The following is a 15,455-nucleotide window of genomic DNA, read 5'->3' as shown; positions in this document are numbered from 1 at the left end:
TTATAGATAAATATGTTAAAGAACGATGTGTAACCTGTAAAATATGTTGTGAATGTAGTATATTAGTAAGTTTTAATATTGAAGTTTTAAAAAAAAGAATTCAGGCTGTAAGTCCAAATATTTCCACATCGAAAATGTATTATTTGAGAATGCTGTTATGGCATGAGAATTTTTCTGACTGAGGTATTTAATTTTTTTTTAAACAATGGCAGCTATCCTACAGGTAGATATGACCTAGTTTCAATAGATGGAGTAGCAGACAAAGTGAAAAAAAATTTGATTCTGGTACTTGCAAGGTAGCCAAAATAAGTCATTCAGTTTTAAAGAATTTATATTGTGAGCCAGGACTTGTGGCACATGCCTGTAATTACAGTGACTCTGGAGGCTGAGGCAGGAGAATATCTAGTTCAAAGCCAGCCTCAGCAACTTAAAGAGGTTCTCAGCAATTTGATAAGACCCTGTCTCAAAATAGAAATTAAAAAAGAAGAAGGAGGAGGAGGAAGGAGGAGGAGGAGGAGGAGGAGGAGGAGGAGGAGGAGGAGGAGAAGGAGAAACAAAGTCCAGCAGGCCAAGCAGGCAAAACGTCAGTAGGGACACAGTTGAATTCATCCTAATCAACTAAATCTAATTAATGTTTNGGAGGAGGAGGACTGAGGATGTGGCTTAGTGGTTAAGCAACCCTGGGTTCAATCATAGGTATTAAAAAAAAAAAAATGAACAGATTGTCACAGAGTGGCCATTCTGTATTGAAGAAAGTTTAGTTGTGGAACAAATAACTGAATGGTTAATACTATGATCTGTTTTTTGCTTGTAAATCATCAGCTTGGCTTGGCTCTAGTGAGGCTCTGACTCTGGGGAAACACCAATCACTGCAAGGGCAGATGGGAATTGTTGGTGCAGTGATTAGCTCTCAGTCAGAGGAGAAACAGCCTCAAAGGGATCCAATTGGAATGATGCAAATATGCACATTTGGAATTCTGCACCACTTAGAACTGGCACTCAGTAGTTTTTACCCCATGTCTATTATCGGAAGGATAACATTTTATTGATGGTGTATCTTTTAAAACTTGGGTTGGAGATTGTTTATAAATTAAGCTCAAAAATTTATTAGAGATCCACTTCTCTCTTTTTTCCCCCTTTTGGCAACTTATCTTATTTAGAGGAAACATAGTCTTGTGCCAACTACAGTGGTTGCTCTTATTTAAGCGTGTGGATACTTCGAGTGCCTTTTATAATCTTTCTTTTCATTAGAAAGTCTATTTCTATTGAAATGATTCCCCTTTGAATGATTGCTTTGTTTATTCTCTGTGCAGGTCCTTACTTATTTTAGACCTGTACTTTGCTATGATTCCTAATTCTGGAGAAGAAAGTTCATGTGAGTACATCTGGATGGGGCTACATCTTTTGTCTCCTCTATGCAATCATAGACATTTTACTTACACAGTTTTTGACTTCTTCTTATTTGCTTCACCAGACCGAACTTTTTGAAGGTAACCTTGAAATTTTACTTGAATATTAAACATATTTCTATTAATTTGAGGAACTAGTTTGAAGTTGTGGAGATAATTGAAACCACCTAACAGGAACACAATTATGTTTTAAACATGTCAGTATTTCATCTATTTGTTTTATTTATAGGCACAAATTGGTCTCAGGATGAAGAGCCTTGAGCTATCAACAATTTGCAGCTGGCAGTACTTTAATCTCTTTGGGCAAGTTGTCAGAAATTAACATCACAAGGAGGATTTGATGGCAATGATTCAACACTGAATGAAGAGTGAAAGGTATGGTGCAGCTTCTGATTGTGGTTAAAGCATGTCTAAGAAAGGAAATGCTACAGATGTAAAATGGTAAATAGGATATTTGAACCAGGATGCCAGAATAATAGCAGCCATGCCCAGAAGATGATGCTGTCATTTCTGCAGGCAAGAACTGATAGCAGCAATGCTTGGGCTTCATGGTTTAATGCAGTTTCCCATGCAGGAACTCCATTGTATTTATTTAATTAAACTTAATTAAATGACTAGTGTTTACTAGTATAGCACATTATTAGAAATATGATTAAAATATAATAAAATAGCCATCCTTAAGCATATCCATAAAGTGATAAAGCCAACATGCAATTTTAATTGAAATTTGAGCAAAGAAGATAATTGAATTGTTGCTAATATGATCTATATAGGTGCATGTAATAAAGATCAGGATGGCAATGATGAAGCTGGTAGAGGGGAAGAAGTAAGGGATGGAGAAGGAACAGTGATAGATTTGCTAAAGGAGGGCATAGGCAGTAGTAATAGAAAGCTGGGAGGTTACAGTGATTTGCCATCTCAGACTGCATAAGGATGGTATTAGCTAGAAAGTAGATCTGGGTTTCTGGAGCTGATAAAAAAGCTTAAGGCTTAATTTTCTTGAATAAGCACATGTGAAAAATTATTAGAATTTTTATTAATTATTAGTTAATAGTTGTAACCAAGTTTTAGAATTGAAATAGATAGATGATAGGTAGAAATACAGATATTAAGCACTTGAAATTTTCATAAGATGAAACTATATGACCAGGTACAGTGGTGCCTCCTGTAATCCCAGCAGTTTGGGAGGCTGAGACAGGAGGATCACAGCTCAAAGCCAGCCTCAGCAAAAGCGAGTTGCTAAGCAATTGAGATCCTGTCTCTAAATAAAATACAAAATAGGACTGGGAATGTGGCTTAGTAATTGAGTGGACCTGAGTTCAATCCTTGGTATCCCCTAAAAAACGAATATGGATTGTTATTAGCATTAATTTTGGAACTTGGAAATCTGAATTAGAATTCAGCTTCAGTAATTACTAGTTGTAAGAATTCAGTGTCATTATTTTTCACCTCTTTAAGTCTTATTTTCTTATCTCTTAAAAAAAAGAAAATATTTCCTGAGATATTAAGATACAGTAGGAACTAGTTGAATAGCAGTACTATACAATAATAATTATTATTATCACAATTCAATTTTAGAAGGTAGACATGTAGAGGGGAAGAGTATAATGCACAATAAAAACAGAGTCCTTCAGATAGGACCCATTTCACAGTTCTTCAACTAGCACATTCTATGTATTCAGTGAATATATGGGAAAAATATCAATGGAACTTATATATTTTCTAAGTTCTTGAGTGTGAGGAATGAAGGTTAGCAACCTAGCCTGATATTCTAAAAAAACAACCAAACCAATAGGAGTTGAAAGAAAGGATTGCATGTAGGTGGTTTATTTTGGAAAACTGAATGGAAATATTGGAGAAAATGAGACAGGGAAAAAAATGTTAAGCCATTTACTCATTTATCCATTGGGTCCTATCCACTGATGGTCAAGGGTTTTCCCAAGGGTGTTAATTTCTTCATGTTTCCAGGTGTAGGTATGCACTGCCGCCATGCAGCAGGGTTCTTAAGTATCACAAGCAACAACCAGTGGAACAGAGAGCAGAAGTTGTACCAGAGGGAGGAAGAGCTGTTGTGTGGATTAGTAGGATCAAGCTGCTGTTAGGCTTTTATTGTTAGCTGATTTCTTTAGCAAAGGCTGGAGGAAAAGGTCGGTTAAGAGGGTATGGGACAGCATGCAAAAAAATGTCCAGTGCACTTAGTGATTGCTAATCAAAACTGAACTGATATTCCTTTTGCAGACTTTCCAGTGCAGAGTGACACACTGTCCTCAGCCTACATTGAATGGAGAATCCAAACAATGTGACTGTATTCATCCTTTTAGGCATTACAAACAACCCAGAGCTGAGGAAAATACTCTCTGGTTTGTTTCTAGTCATGTATGTGGTCACAGTACTGGGAAACCTCCTCATTGTGGTAACCATAAGTGCAAGTCAGAGTCTGAAGTCTCCCATGTATTTTTTCCTTACTTCCTTGTCCCTCATAGACGTCACCTACTCTTCTATCCTTACCCCCAAGTTGATTGTGGTCTCCCTCTATGAGAGCATTACCATCTCCCTCAAAGGCTGCTTGACCCAGATCTTTGCAGGGCATTTATTTGGTGGTGTGGAGATCATCCTGCTCACTGTGATGGCCTGTGACCGCTACGTGGCCATCTGTAAGCCCCTGCACTACACCAGCATCATGAGTCCCCGACTGTGCTACTTGATGGTGGGAGGGGCCTGGCTGGGCGGGTCCATACACGCAACCATACAGCTTCTTTTCATATATAAAATACCTTTCTGTGGCCCCAATATCATCGATCACTTTATGTGTGACTTCTTTCCATTGTTGAAACTGGCTTGCATGGACACCCACGTCCTGGGTCTCTTGGTCATCCTCAACAGTGGGGTGATGTGTATGATCATCTTCCTTCTCCTGCTGGGCTCCTACGTGGTCATTCTCTGCTCCCTGAAGTCTTATAGCTCTGAAGGAAGACGCAAAGCCCTCTCCACGTGTAGCTCCCACCTCACAGTGGTGGTGTTATTCTTTGTGCCATGTATTTTTTTGTATGTGAGGCCTGTGGCCACTTACCCCATAGACAAGGCTATGGCTGTGTCCTTTACTGTTGTTGAACCCATGTTAAATCCCTTGATCTACACCTTGAGGAATGCAGAGGTGAAACATGCCATGAGGAAACTATGGGTGAAATGAGGGACCCTGGGTAGTCACTGAATTACAGACCAAGGGACAAATTTGCCTCACAATGCCAGTGGAGTTTTAGCCTCCCCATAACTGCAATTCATTGGGCACAGGCAACTAGATGCATCATTTTATTTTATTCATTTTCTTTACTTATATATCACAGCAGAATCCATTAAAAAAAAAAAGTCAAGATACTGCAGTGTCTTGTCTAACTAGGACTTGTCTCTACGACTTACACAGGTACATTCTGTACTACCTCACCTTCCTCACAATCCTCTAGGCATGCTTTTAAATTAAATCCTATTTTGAACAACCCTAGTCTTCCCGAGTTTAGGGGTTTCTTTCTCTCTTGGAGATGGTCTTTCCCAAAGCCTTTGCTTGGCTGGATCCTTGATTTTATTTTATTTTTTTCTATTTTCAAATGAACTCCTATCTGAAAGAGAGAGAGAGAGAGAGAGAGAGAGAGAGAGAGAGAGAGAGAGAAAGAGAATGAATTTTCTGATGTCTTTCCTCAGTCCTTCCCTTCAGCTGTCCTCCAGTTCTCCACTCAGCTTTTATCCTCAAAGTCTACAATCACAAATTTTACCTGAAAATACATCTTCAGGTCCATGTTCCGTTTTCTGCTCTCCAAATCATATCCAAATCATAGTTATCGTCAATGCAGGGATTATTTTTATTCCTTTCTGCTATATCCTCAGGGGTAAGAACACTCCTAGTTACACAATATGTGCTTAATAAACTTTATTGGATGACTCCTAATCTAAAAGAGACTTAAGAGTTTAAAATATTTACAAATAAACAAAGAAATGGGGAAGACAAATATATATAAACACTTTAGGGGGTTAGAATCCCCATATTTGGCATACAGTCAAGTGTCCCATTTGGAAACACTTTTTATTTATTAGTGTGCTATTTAATACAAAGGGTAGAAGTATTCTCAACTTCCCCAAATTCTCAACTCTTACTATTCTTCAGAGAAGCAAAACAAGTTCTACTGGTAGTTAAGTCAAGATGCTTTCAAATCAATTGTCTATGTCTTAAGGTTATATATTCTCTATGGGAAAAAAACAAGAGTATAGACCTATTTATTTATTTTATTGGTTCTTTTTAGTTATGCACACCTAGACCTAATTTATTAATTATGGGGAAAATGATTTTGCTGTTAACTTCAAAATGCATATATTCAAATCCAAAGATGTTTATTTTCTCCAAGATTCTGCTGTGGAAATGACTAAAAGACACTGATAATGTTTCAAGTCACCACCCTTATTGGGGTATGTAGGAGCCTAAAGTTCTAGCATGATTTAGCAAATTGTTTCCTTATTAAAACAAATATGCATGATATATATGAAGACAATAATTGCAGCATGAATTATGGCTTCAAATAAGGTAATATTTAAATCAAATATTTGTATTTTGAAATAAAATATGCTTGTGCTATAAGAATCTAGCTGTAATAATCCCCAACTGTATTTGTAACTTCAAGATTCATTTGTTGATTAAAAGATATTTGCTGACCTTGTATAAAGTACCGATACTTTGCTAGGAGCTAGGTTACAGCAATGAACAAGAAAACTCACTTTCTTTATACCTCAGAGCTTATATGTTAGTGCAGAAGACAAACAACTTATGAAAATGAAAATCAAAAATCATAGAGTAATCACATGTTCAGAAAATCTTAAGGGAGTAGAACAAAGGTGACTGGGGAATTCTGGAGAAGTGAGCAAAAAAACTTTCTGAGAAAAATTTTTAAGCTGAAATCTGAATGATGAGAACAACCATCTTCAAACATATCTGTGGGAAGAGAAAATATTACAGAGAGAGAAACCAGAAATGGAGTCATCAGTGCACTGCAGTTGGAGTGGGGCTGTAGGACAAGGTGAGACAGGAAAAGCAGACCAGGCCCTGGTAGACAATGCTATTAGTTTTTCATCCTTAAGTTAAAACAGAGCAGTGACATCAAAGAGACTCTAATATTAGACTACAATTAAAAATCAATCATACATGGATTTATAGATGAATTTAGAAACAGCATATAAATAGCTGCACACAGCTTTCACTTACCCTTTGCTGTATCATTAGTAGAAGATAATATTTACTGCATGATGGGACTATTTTGGAATTAAATACCCAGATTCATTTTATATTTAGTTACCTTGTCAAAGAAGAAGAAAATGATCTTGATAGTATGATACTTGGTGTACATAAGACATTATGTAGATAATTTTCTTAGTTTGATTACAAAATTAAAGTGGAAGGTTCAAAATGAGATCCCTAATCTTAAATGTTTACAATTTGCTTGATAATTTTTAAGTGTCAAAATTAGGACCAGGACCTATTTTTCTAACACCATGCAAAGACCCATTCTGGTAATTCATGCTGAAATTATTGCTGGCCTCTTAAATTCCAAAAATTTTTTGTCTTCTGTATTCTATACATCCCCCATATTAATTCACATTTAAAAGTTTTGCTCAGTAAACACATTACTTAGCAGCTCAACACTTTACTTTTTCTAACACATTCACTTCTGAAATAAATCCTAATCTTTTTATAGTAACTGGCTCTTATCAATAAAAGCTACTATAGCATATGATTATCTGCATATTAGAATTTGAAAAATTTATTACTATTTATGATATAAAGGCATAGAAAAGTAGGAATAGAAGGGCACACTTTAATTGGAAGAATAATATTTATCAAAAACAAAGGGCACACATCAAACTTAATGGTAACTGTTCTATTTTGGATATGAGGTGTCCCCCAAAAGCTCATACGTGAGACAATTCAGGACTGTTCAGAAGGGAAATGATCAGATTATGATGGCTGTAACCTAAACAGTGGCTTAATCCATTGATATGGATTAACTTGGTGGTAACTGGGCAAATAGGGTATAACTGGAGTAAGTAGGTCCCTCGGGGCATGCTTTTGGGGTTTATATTTTTCACTGGTGTGAGGAAACATCAGCTTCTCGATTCCCATGTCCTGAACTGTTCTCCTCCACCATGCCCATTCACCATGATGATCTGCCTCACCTCTAGCCCAGAGCTATGAACTCAACCATCTATGGATTGAGACCTCTGAAACCATGAGCAGCAAATTAACTTTGTATCCTCTTTGTTGTTTTTATTCACAGTGACAAAAAAAAATGACTAAAACATTAACTCTTAGGTGGAATTGCCTCATATTTCACTGAGAAAATTTAAGGTCTCAGGAAAGAACTTCTCCATACACCAACAGCTGGTTCTATTGATCTGACAGCATCCGACCACTTAGGTCCTACTTGCTACCAAACAGGCATCATCTGTGGCCCACTTCAAAGCCAGAGAAGCCACTTGACCTATGCACTAGACTTAGGTCTCTCCTTGTTGCCACTGATCTAAAACTAGCTTTAATTTCTTCTTTTATTTTAATTTCCCTTTCCATTGGATCATTTATATTAGCAAAGAATCAATCTCTTATCTTAAAAAATCTTCCCATGAACCCACTTCCTTCATCAGTTACTGCCCTGTGTCTTCTCTTTTGAATCAAAACCGAAGCTATCTCCATAATGTTGTCTTTCATCTCTCCTTTTATTTTTCTACAAGTCCTTGTAAGCTTGTAAAACACTTTACCATGCTTATTTCTTCTGATGAATATCAAATGACCCCTATGTCATTAATTTTAATAGCCAATGCTCATTTCTCACCTTAGAAAATAAAATCCATTAACAACTTTTAGCCTGGTTTTTCTTGACATACTGTCTTAACAAGACTAGGATTCTCGAGTTAGTATCTCCTGCTTAGACTTATTTGTTCATGTTATACTGTGAAAATCCAATTTTTTCCATGGCATTCTCACCGGAACAGATAATTTCTCAAACTGAACATGTCCAAGACTGTCTTCCTAGTTCTACCATTATCCCCCAGTCTATTCTACCTAAAACACTTTCTGTCAGTTGATGGCACATTTGGTCTGTCTATGTCATATATAAAATCCAGTGCATCAGGAAATCCTGTGGACTCAACTTGCAATATATATCCCAAATTCAACAACTTCTAATGACTTTTAGAGCTATCATATAGTTCCGAGCCACCACCAATGTTCATCTGAACTCTTGCCTACTCTCCCTACTTTTATCTCAGTATCCCCTGTTCTTATATTTGATCCTCATCACAGTATTCAGAGTTGTCTTTAAAACTTATAAGTCAGGTTACATCACACTTCATGCTACAATCATTAAAGTTCTGACAGCCAAAATATAGCTAACCCTCTCTCTCTGACTACTCTCTTACAATTGATTTTTTGACAATTTCATTGATAACTCTGGTAATTTTATGGTTCTCCTACTTTTAAGGTTATAATTTTTTTTAATATTGGTACTGGGGAATTGAACCCAGGGGTGTTTTACCACTGAGTCACCTCCCTGTCTCTCTTTATTTTTTATTTTGAGACAGGCTACCATCAAGTTGCTTAGGGGCTCACGAAGTTGTTAGAACTGGCTTTAGAATTGTGATCTTCCTGTTTTACCCATCCAAATCACTGGGATTATAGGTGTGTGTCACTGTGAATTTATGTTCTTGAAGTAAGGCTTTTGCATAGACCATTTTGTTGTCTGCTTACAATATATCCCCCCCACTATCTTCATAACTAACTCACTAACTGCTAATTGACTGGAAGAGAAAATACTTCTGACAGTTCTTCTCTTAGACCTTGGCCAATGTGGCATGACTCCGTATCTTGTAGTAACTTTGTTGAAATTTTCAAAATTCTCATTAAGCATCTGGAATTGGGCAGTGGCTTCTCAAGAAGTATCTCAGATGAGAATCAAGGGCCTGGACTTTATCCTGATTCTTCCATTTTAGGGTATGTTAGCTTGTAATCACTGTGACCAACATATCTGATGATAACAATGAATGGAAATTTCACTTTGGCTCATGGTTTCAGATGTTTTGGTTCATGGTCAGCCAGCTCCATTGCTATGAGACTGAGGCAATGCAGAATATCCTCATGGAAAGGTATGAGGGGAACACTGCTTACCTCACAGTAGCAAGGAAGCACAGAGAGAGAGAAGGCAAGGAAGGGGCTACAGGCAAGATATATTTACAAAGGCATGTACCTAGTGACTTACTTTCTCCAACCATGCCATAGTTAACTACAATTTCCACTTTCTCCCAGTAGTCCATACAAATTATCAATCCATCAAAGGAATAATCTACTGATGAGGTTACAGCCTTCATAGTCCAATCACTTCCCTCAAGCCCCACCCGAATATTGCTGTATTAGGGACCAAGTGTTCAATCTGTGAACTTTTGGGGACATTCTAGATCCAAACCATACAGGGAGCTCTCCAACATTATACCTACGTGGTTTACCAGATGTCTTCAGAAGCTTTTGCTATTGTGCCTATGGTCAAATGGCCAGAACCATTATAGAAGGATAGTTCATTATTTCTTGATATGACTACACTACATTGATTGATAGATTGGTATTGATATACAGATTTTGGGATACATAGGAAATTCAAGATTGTAGCCTACAAATGGTCCCTTATTCTCTTACCATTGGTCATGTGTTTGTGAACCCTTAGGAGCTTTTGCCTATTATTCTTTGACCTAATTGCCAACATCTACATCATGGCAGGTGGTGGATGTATGGCAGGCAGTATTCATCCTGTGTGTCCCAACTATAATCACTGAGGGATGTCACCGAGTTCTTTCATAGTCCCTATGGCAAGTATCAGGCACTTCTGTAGGGACATTTGTGCGTATCACTTTGAAATTCAGGGATTTTGTTCTGTATTGCTGACTTGCTCCCCTCTCTTCATCATAAATTGATGTGCTCTTTGGTTTTCATTGGATATTATGTGGTACGTATTATGCGTTCCTCTGTTCTTCAGTCCTGGTAATCGGGGATATGACTTACACGAATTGGACCACTTTTCTTTATTGGCAGTCTGGTCTTTTCTCTATTCTACCTGCTGGTGGCAGTGCATGGAAGGGAGGTATGTGGACAAAGTAAAAAAAAAAAAATGCATTCTAGGAATCTTATTACGACCTAACAAGTTCAATGGAAGACAAGGACAAAAAATGTGTAGTTCTATACTTACATAATAAAACTCCTTTAGATTTGATATGGCCTAGAAAGTAATCATTAGAAAGGAATTCACATTCTTTTTTGCCTTATCATTAAATTTATGTCTGTAATCATTATCAAGAAAATATCTTTGAAGGGAATTGGAAGATGGCATCATAGAAGTAGTTTGCATGTCCCAGCTCCTTTGCAGGAGAGAATCAAAACAGCTGAGTAATAACTACTCAGTGAGGTGGGTGATTGAGGGGATATACTGAAGTTCAATATTGGCCAAAGACTTTGAGAGACTCAGAGCCTCTGGTTACTGGAATAAAGAGTGAGACATTTTTAATCAGGTCTTAACTGGCATCCCTGCCAGTGCTAGGGTAGGTTAGAGGAAGACTCACACAAAGAAAGAGAGAGACATGTTTCACAAAATTGTGACAGAAAGAGTGGCAGAGGGAAAACATCAGTCCGGATTGAGTTGAACACAGCACGGCATAGCACTGTGTGAGAAATACTCCACTTTCCCAATCATACATGGATAACTGTGGCATGGAGTAATCTTTTTGTTTTTTTACTTGTAGTTGGACACAATACCTTTATTTTATTTATTTTGTGGTGCTGAGGATCGAAACCAGGGCCTTTCACATGCTAAGCAAGTGTTCTATCACTGAGTCACAACCCCAGCCCCAGCAAAGAACAATCTTGTTGGGAATATCTAAGCCTTCATCTTAGGAAAATATAATTCCCTTCAACTTCATCTCTCCTGGAGATAGCAGCAAATAATATTATGGAAAAATGGACTGTTATCAAGATATCTGAATAATTTATATGGTGAAATCACTGCCAGCCTAAAGTCTGCAAAAATTGCTGCCCAACAGGGAATAGAGCAAAGGCCACTCTGTTTCTCAGGAGCACAGTGCTTCTTCTAACACACTGAAGACTCCAAAGTGCATAAAATGTGCAGTTCCCATGTCTAACTAGGTTCAGTCTTCTGCTTATGGGATTCCCTGACACCAACCCCTCCTTAATACAAGTGGGCCCATGGGTTCCCAGACCAGTCACTGAATTTCTGAGCCACCTAAATTCCCCTTTGGTACAGACTCAGGGGTGTTGCTCTTTTTTTATCAACCCAAGTCTCTAGGAATTCTTTCTGCTAATTAAGAAATCCATGAGCATACAAAACTACTCCCTGTGCCAGTGTGGTCATGATTAAACTAAAGACTGAAAAACACAATGCCCATCAGGGAGAAGAGATATAGACCTGATCCACTCTCCATGTACACAGGCTAGTCCTCACACACTGATGGATTCTGAATGCATAGAAAGCACTACCAACACATACATCAAAGAGTGTTCCACTAAGCAGGGGATATGTTTGCACCAGCTCCTTTGCAATAAGTGAGGACCCACAGGTTCCCAGAGAAGCTCTGGATCCTTTGAAGTCATCTAGATCTGCACCAGAGGAGCATTTGGTGAAGTCTTTGTGATCAACCCAGTTCTTGGTGCTCCTGACTACACACCAAGGAAATGCAAGAAGAGATAAAATTGCCTATTTTCACTACAGATGAGAGGAAGTTGAGGTGAAGACTAGATTATAGTCTACAGTGCCTGAGCTTTGCAAATTTTTGAAGCACGTCCCTGATTCTGAAAAAAAAAAATACAGAACTACCCACATCAATGCTGACCCCAGTGGTTGGGATGCTGTCTCCCGTTTCCCTCCAGAGCCGTTCAGAGGGTATGTAACCACGTCTTGGACACATTTTTCATGCTCTGATACCTTGTTCATTTCAACTCTGGAAGAATCTGAAAGAATATAGTTAAACACTTTGGCAAAGAAAACATTTAGTATTTTTTAAATATGTTCTTATTTCACCTTTTAAGATATGGGTTCTAGAACAAATTTTCTAGTTAGTTGTCTCACCCTGGACCAGCCATTTTATATTTGTTCTAGAACCCATATCTTAAGTTAGTTTTATGTTCAGATCGATACTGGAAAAAAGTGTAAACATCTTATTATTATAAATAATCGAATGCAAATGTGTGTGAAAAATGATTTTTGAGTGAACTGATTAATTTCAAAGATAGCTATTAAATTTATAAATAAATATTTCAAAAATTTGATTCAATGAGAAATGATTAGTATGAGCTTAGGCATTATAACACTGTCAAATTTGATGTCCATTCTGACTAAACCAGGGGAATACAAAAAGAATTACAGACCTTGAAGCAAGAAAAGATACAGACTAATTACATAGAACACTTATTCAGTAAAATAATGCAGAACATTTCCTTAATCTTGGGAAGGAAATGTGCATAACATTACTGGAGGCTTTCAAACTTCATATAGGACAAGAAAAAAACTTCTCCATGACACATAATAGTTAAAATGCCAAGAATTCAGAAGAAAGAAACAGTTTTAAAAGCTGCAAGAGAAAAATACCAAATCCCTTGTAGAGACAAACCCATAAGAAAAACAGTAGCTTTCTCAGAAGAAACTCCAAAGAACAAGAGGACATGGAATGATGTTAAGTCAGGAATAAGACAAGAATATCTGCTCTCACCACCCCTATTCAGTACAGTATTTGAAATTTTAGCCAGAGCAATTAGCTACAGAAATAAGTGAAAGAGATACAGATAGAAAGTGAAGATATCAACTTATTCCTATTTGCATAGGATATAATCAACCCTAAAAGCTCCACCTAACACTAAAGTGGATAGACTGATTCAACAATGTAACAGGATATGAAATCAACATAAAAAATCAAGAAGTATTCTATATAGCAATCAGGAATCTGCTGAAAAGTAAGTCAGGAAAACAATTCTATTCACAATAACTAAAAAAACAAACAAATAACAATGACAACAAGAACACCTAGGTATAAACCTAACCAAATAAAGAGGTAAAAGACCTCTGTAGTGAAAATTATAGAACTCTGAAGAAAGAAGACAGTAAAGGATGGAAACACTACCCATGTTCTTGGAGAGGTAGAATTAATATTCAAATGGCTGTATTTCCAAAAGAGGTCAACAGATTCAATGCAATTTCTGTCAAACTACCAATGGTGTTCTTCACAGAAACAGAATAAAAAATCATAAAATATATGTGGAGAAACAAAGACGCTAAATAGCCAAAGAAAACACAAGCCAAAAGAGCAATTCTGAAGGCATCACAATATCCAGTATCAAATTCTGCAGCCATAGTAATTAAAACAGCATGGTATTAGCAAAATAATAGACATGTACATCAATGGAATAGAATGGAGGCTCAAATACAAGCCCTCACTGATACAGTCATCTGATTATGGATGAAAGTGCCAAAAACATACACTGGAGAAGATAGCCTTTTAAATAAGTTGTCCTGGGAAAACTGGATAACCATTTGTAGGAGAATGAAAGCAGATCCCTACCCCACATCCTATACAAATATAAACTCAAAAGGGATCAAATATCTAAGACCAGAAATTTTGCAACAGATAGAATAAAAAATAAGGAAAATTCTTCAGCATGTAGTCTCAGACAAACTACCTGAATAAGACCTCTATAGCTCAAGAAATAAGAGAAATAATTAATAAATTGGATGACATCAAATTTAAAAAAAAATTCTGTACAGCAAAAGAAAAAGCAGAGTGAAGAGATAACTGGGAGAATGAGAGAAAATCTTTCCTCACTTCGCCTCTGACAGAAGACTAATATCAAAAATACGTAAAGAACTCAAAACACTCAACAGGAGCTGGGGTTGTGGCTCAGTGGTAGAGCGCTTGCCTAGCTTTGTGAGGCTCTGGGTTCTTGTCTTAGCACCACATCCAAATAAATAAATGAAGGTCCATTAACTATATATATATATATATATATATATATATATATATATATAGAGAGAGAGAGAGAGAGAGAGAGAAAGAAAAAAACTCAGCATTAAAAAAATAATAATAATAACCCAATCACTACATGGGTAAGTGAACCAAACTGGCACTTCTGAAGAGAATTACAAGTGGCCAATATCAACTATATGATAAAAAACTTGAACTGATTTAGCAAATAGGGAAAGGTGTATTAAAAATATAGAGAGATTTTATTTAACTCCAGTTAGAATGACAAACATAAAGAATGCAAACAATAAATCCTAGCATGGATGCAGGGAACAAAGAACTCTAATACGTCATAGGTGGGAATGTAAATTAATGCACTGAATATAAAATGAGCTTCCTGCAAGAAACAAAAAAGTATTCTGCTGCCTCCATTCCTTCATAATAACAAACCATTTTTTTCAGAGAAATTGATAAGACAATGCTAAAACTTATGTGGGCAGGTTTGAATATCAGGCTTGTTTGTACAACAATATGAAATAACAATGAGTACTCAATCTGTTAGACATTGAACATACAGTAAACCTCTGGTTGTAAAATGTTTTTGGTAGGCTGAGTAATAAAGAATTCCAAAGAACAGAAAAATTGCTAAGATGTTGAGCCATCTCTCTGGAAACTTACTAGATATTTTGTGATTTATATAGAATACAACGTTTGCATACTGTGAAAATCACCAGATTGTTTATTATGAAATGTAAATAATAACAAATGCTGGTGCAAAAACAGTACTCTCATTCATACATTGCTGGTAGGACTGTAAATCAGTACAATCACTATGGAAAGCAGTATGGAGATTCCTCAAAAAACTCAGAATGGGACCACCATATGACTCAGCTATCCCATTCCTTAGTATTTATTAAAAAGAATTGAAATCAGCATACTATGGTGACACAGCTACATCAATGTTTAAGCAGCACAATTCACAATAGCTGAGTTGTGAAACAGCCC

General features: G+C 36.8%; 1 protein-coding gene across 1 annotated transcript; it reads left to right on the top strand.

Moving 5' to 3' along the window:
* The first annotated feature begins 3,690 nt into the window (after positions 1–3,690).
* On the top strand, positions 3,691–4,599 carry LOC107135023 (olfactory receptor 4C6-like). Its single transcript, XM_015476991.1, has one exon. It carries the CDS (start codon positions 3,691–3,693, stop codon positions 4,597–4,599), a length of 909 nt encoding a protein of 302 aa, XP_015332477.1.
* Positions 4,600–15,455: the final 10,856 nt, after the last annotated feature.

Source organism: Marmota marmota, unplaced genomic scaffold (assembly GCF_001458135.2).
Source record: "Marmota marmota marmota unplaced genomic scaffold, marMar, whole genome shotgun sequence".
Taxonomy (NCBI): domain Eukaryota; kingdom Metazoa; phylum Chordata; class Mammalia; order Rodentia; family Sciuridae; genus Marmota; species Marmota marmota.
This window is presented reverse-complemented; position numbering and strand designations above follow the sequence as displayed.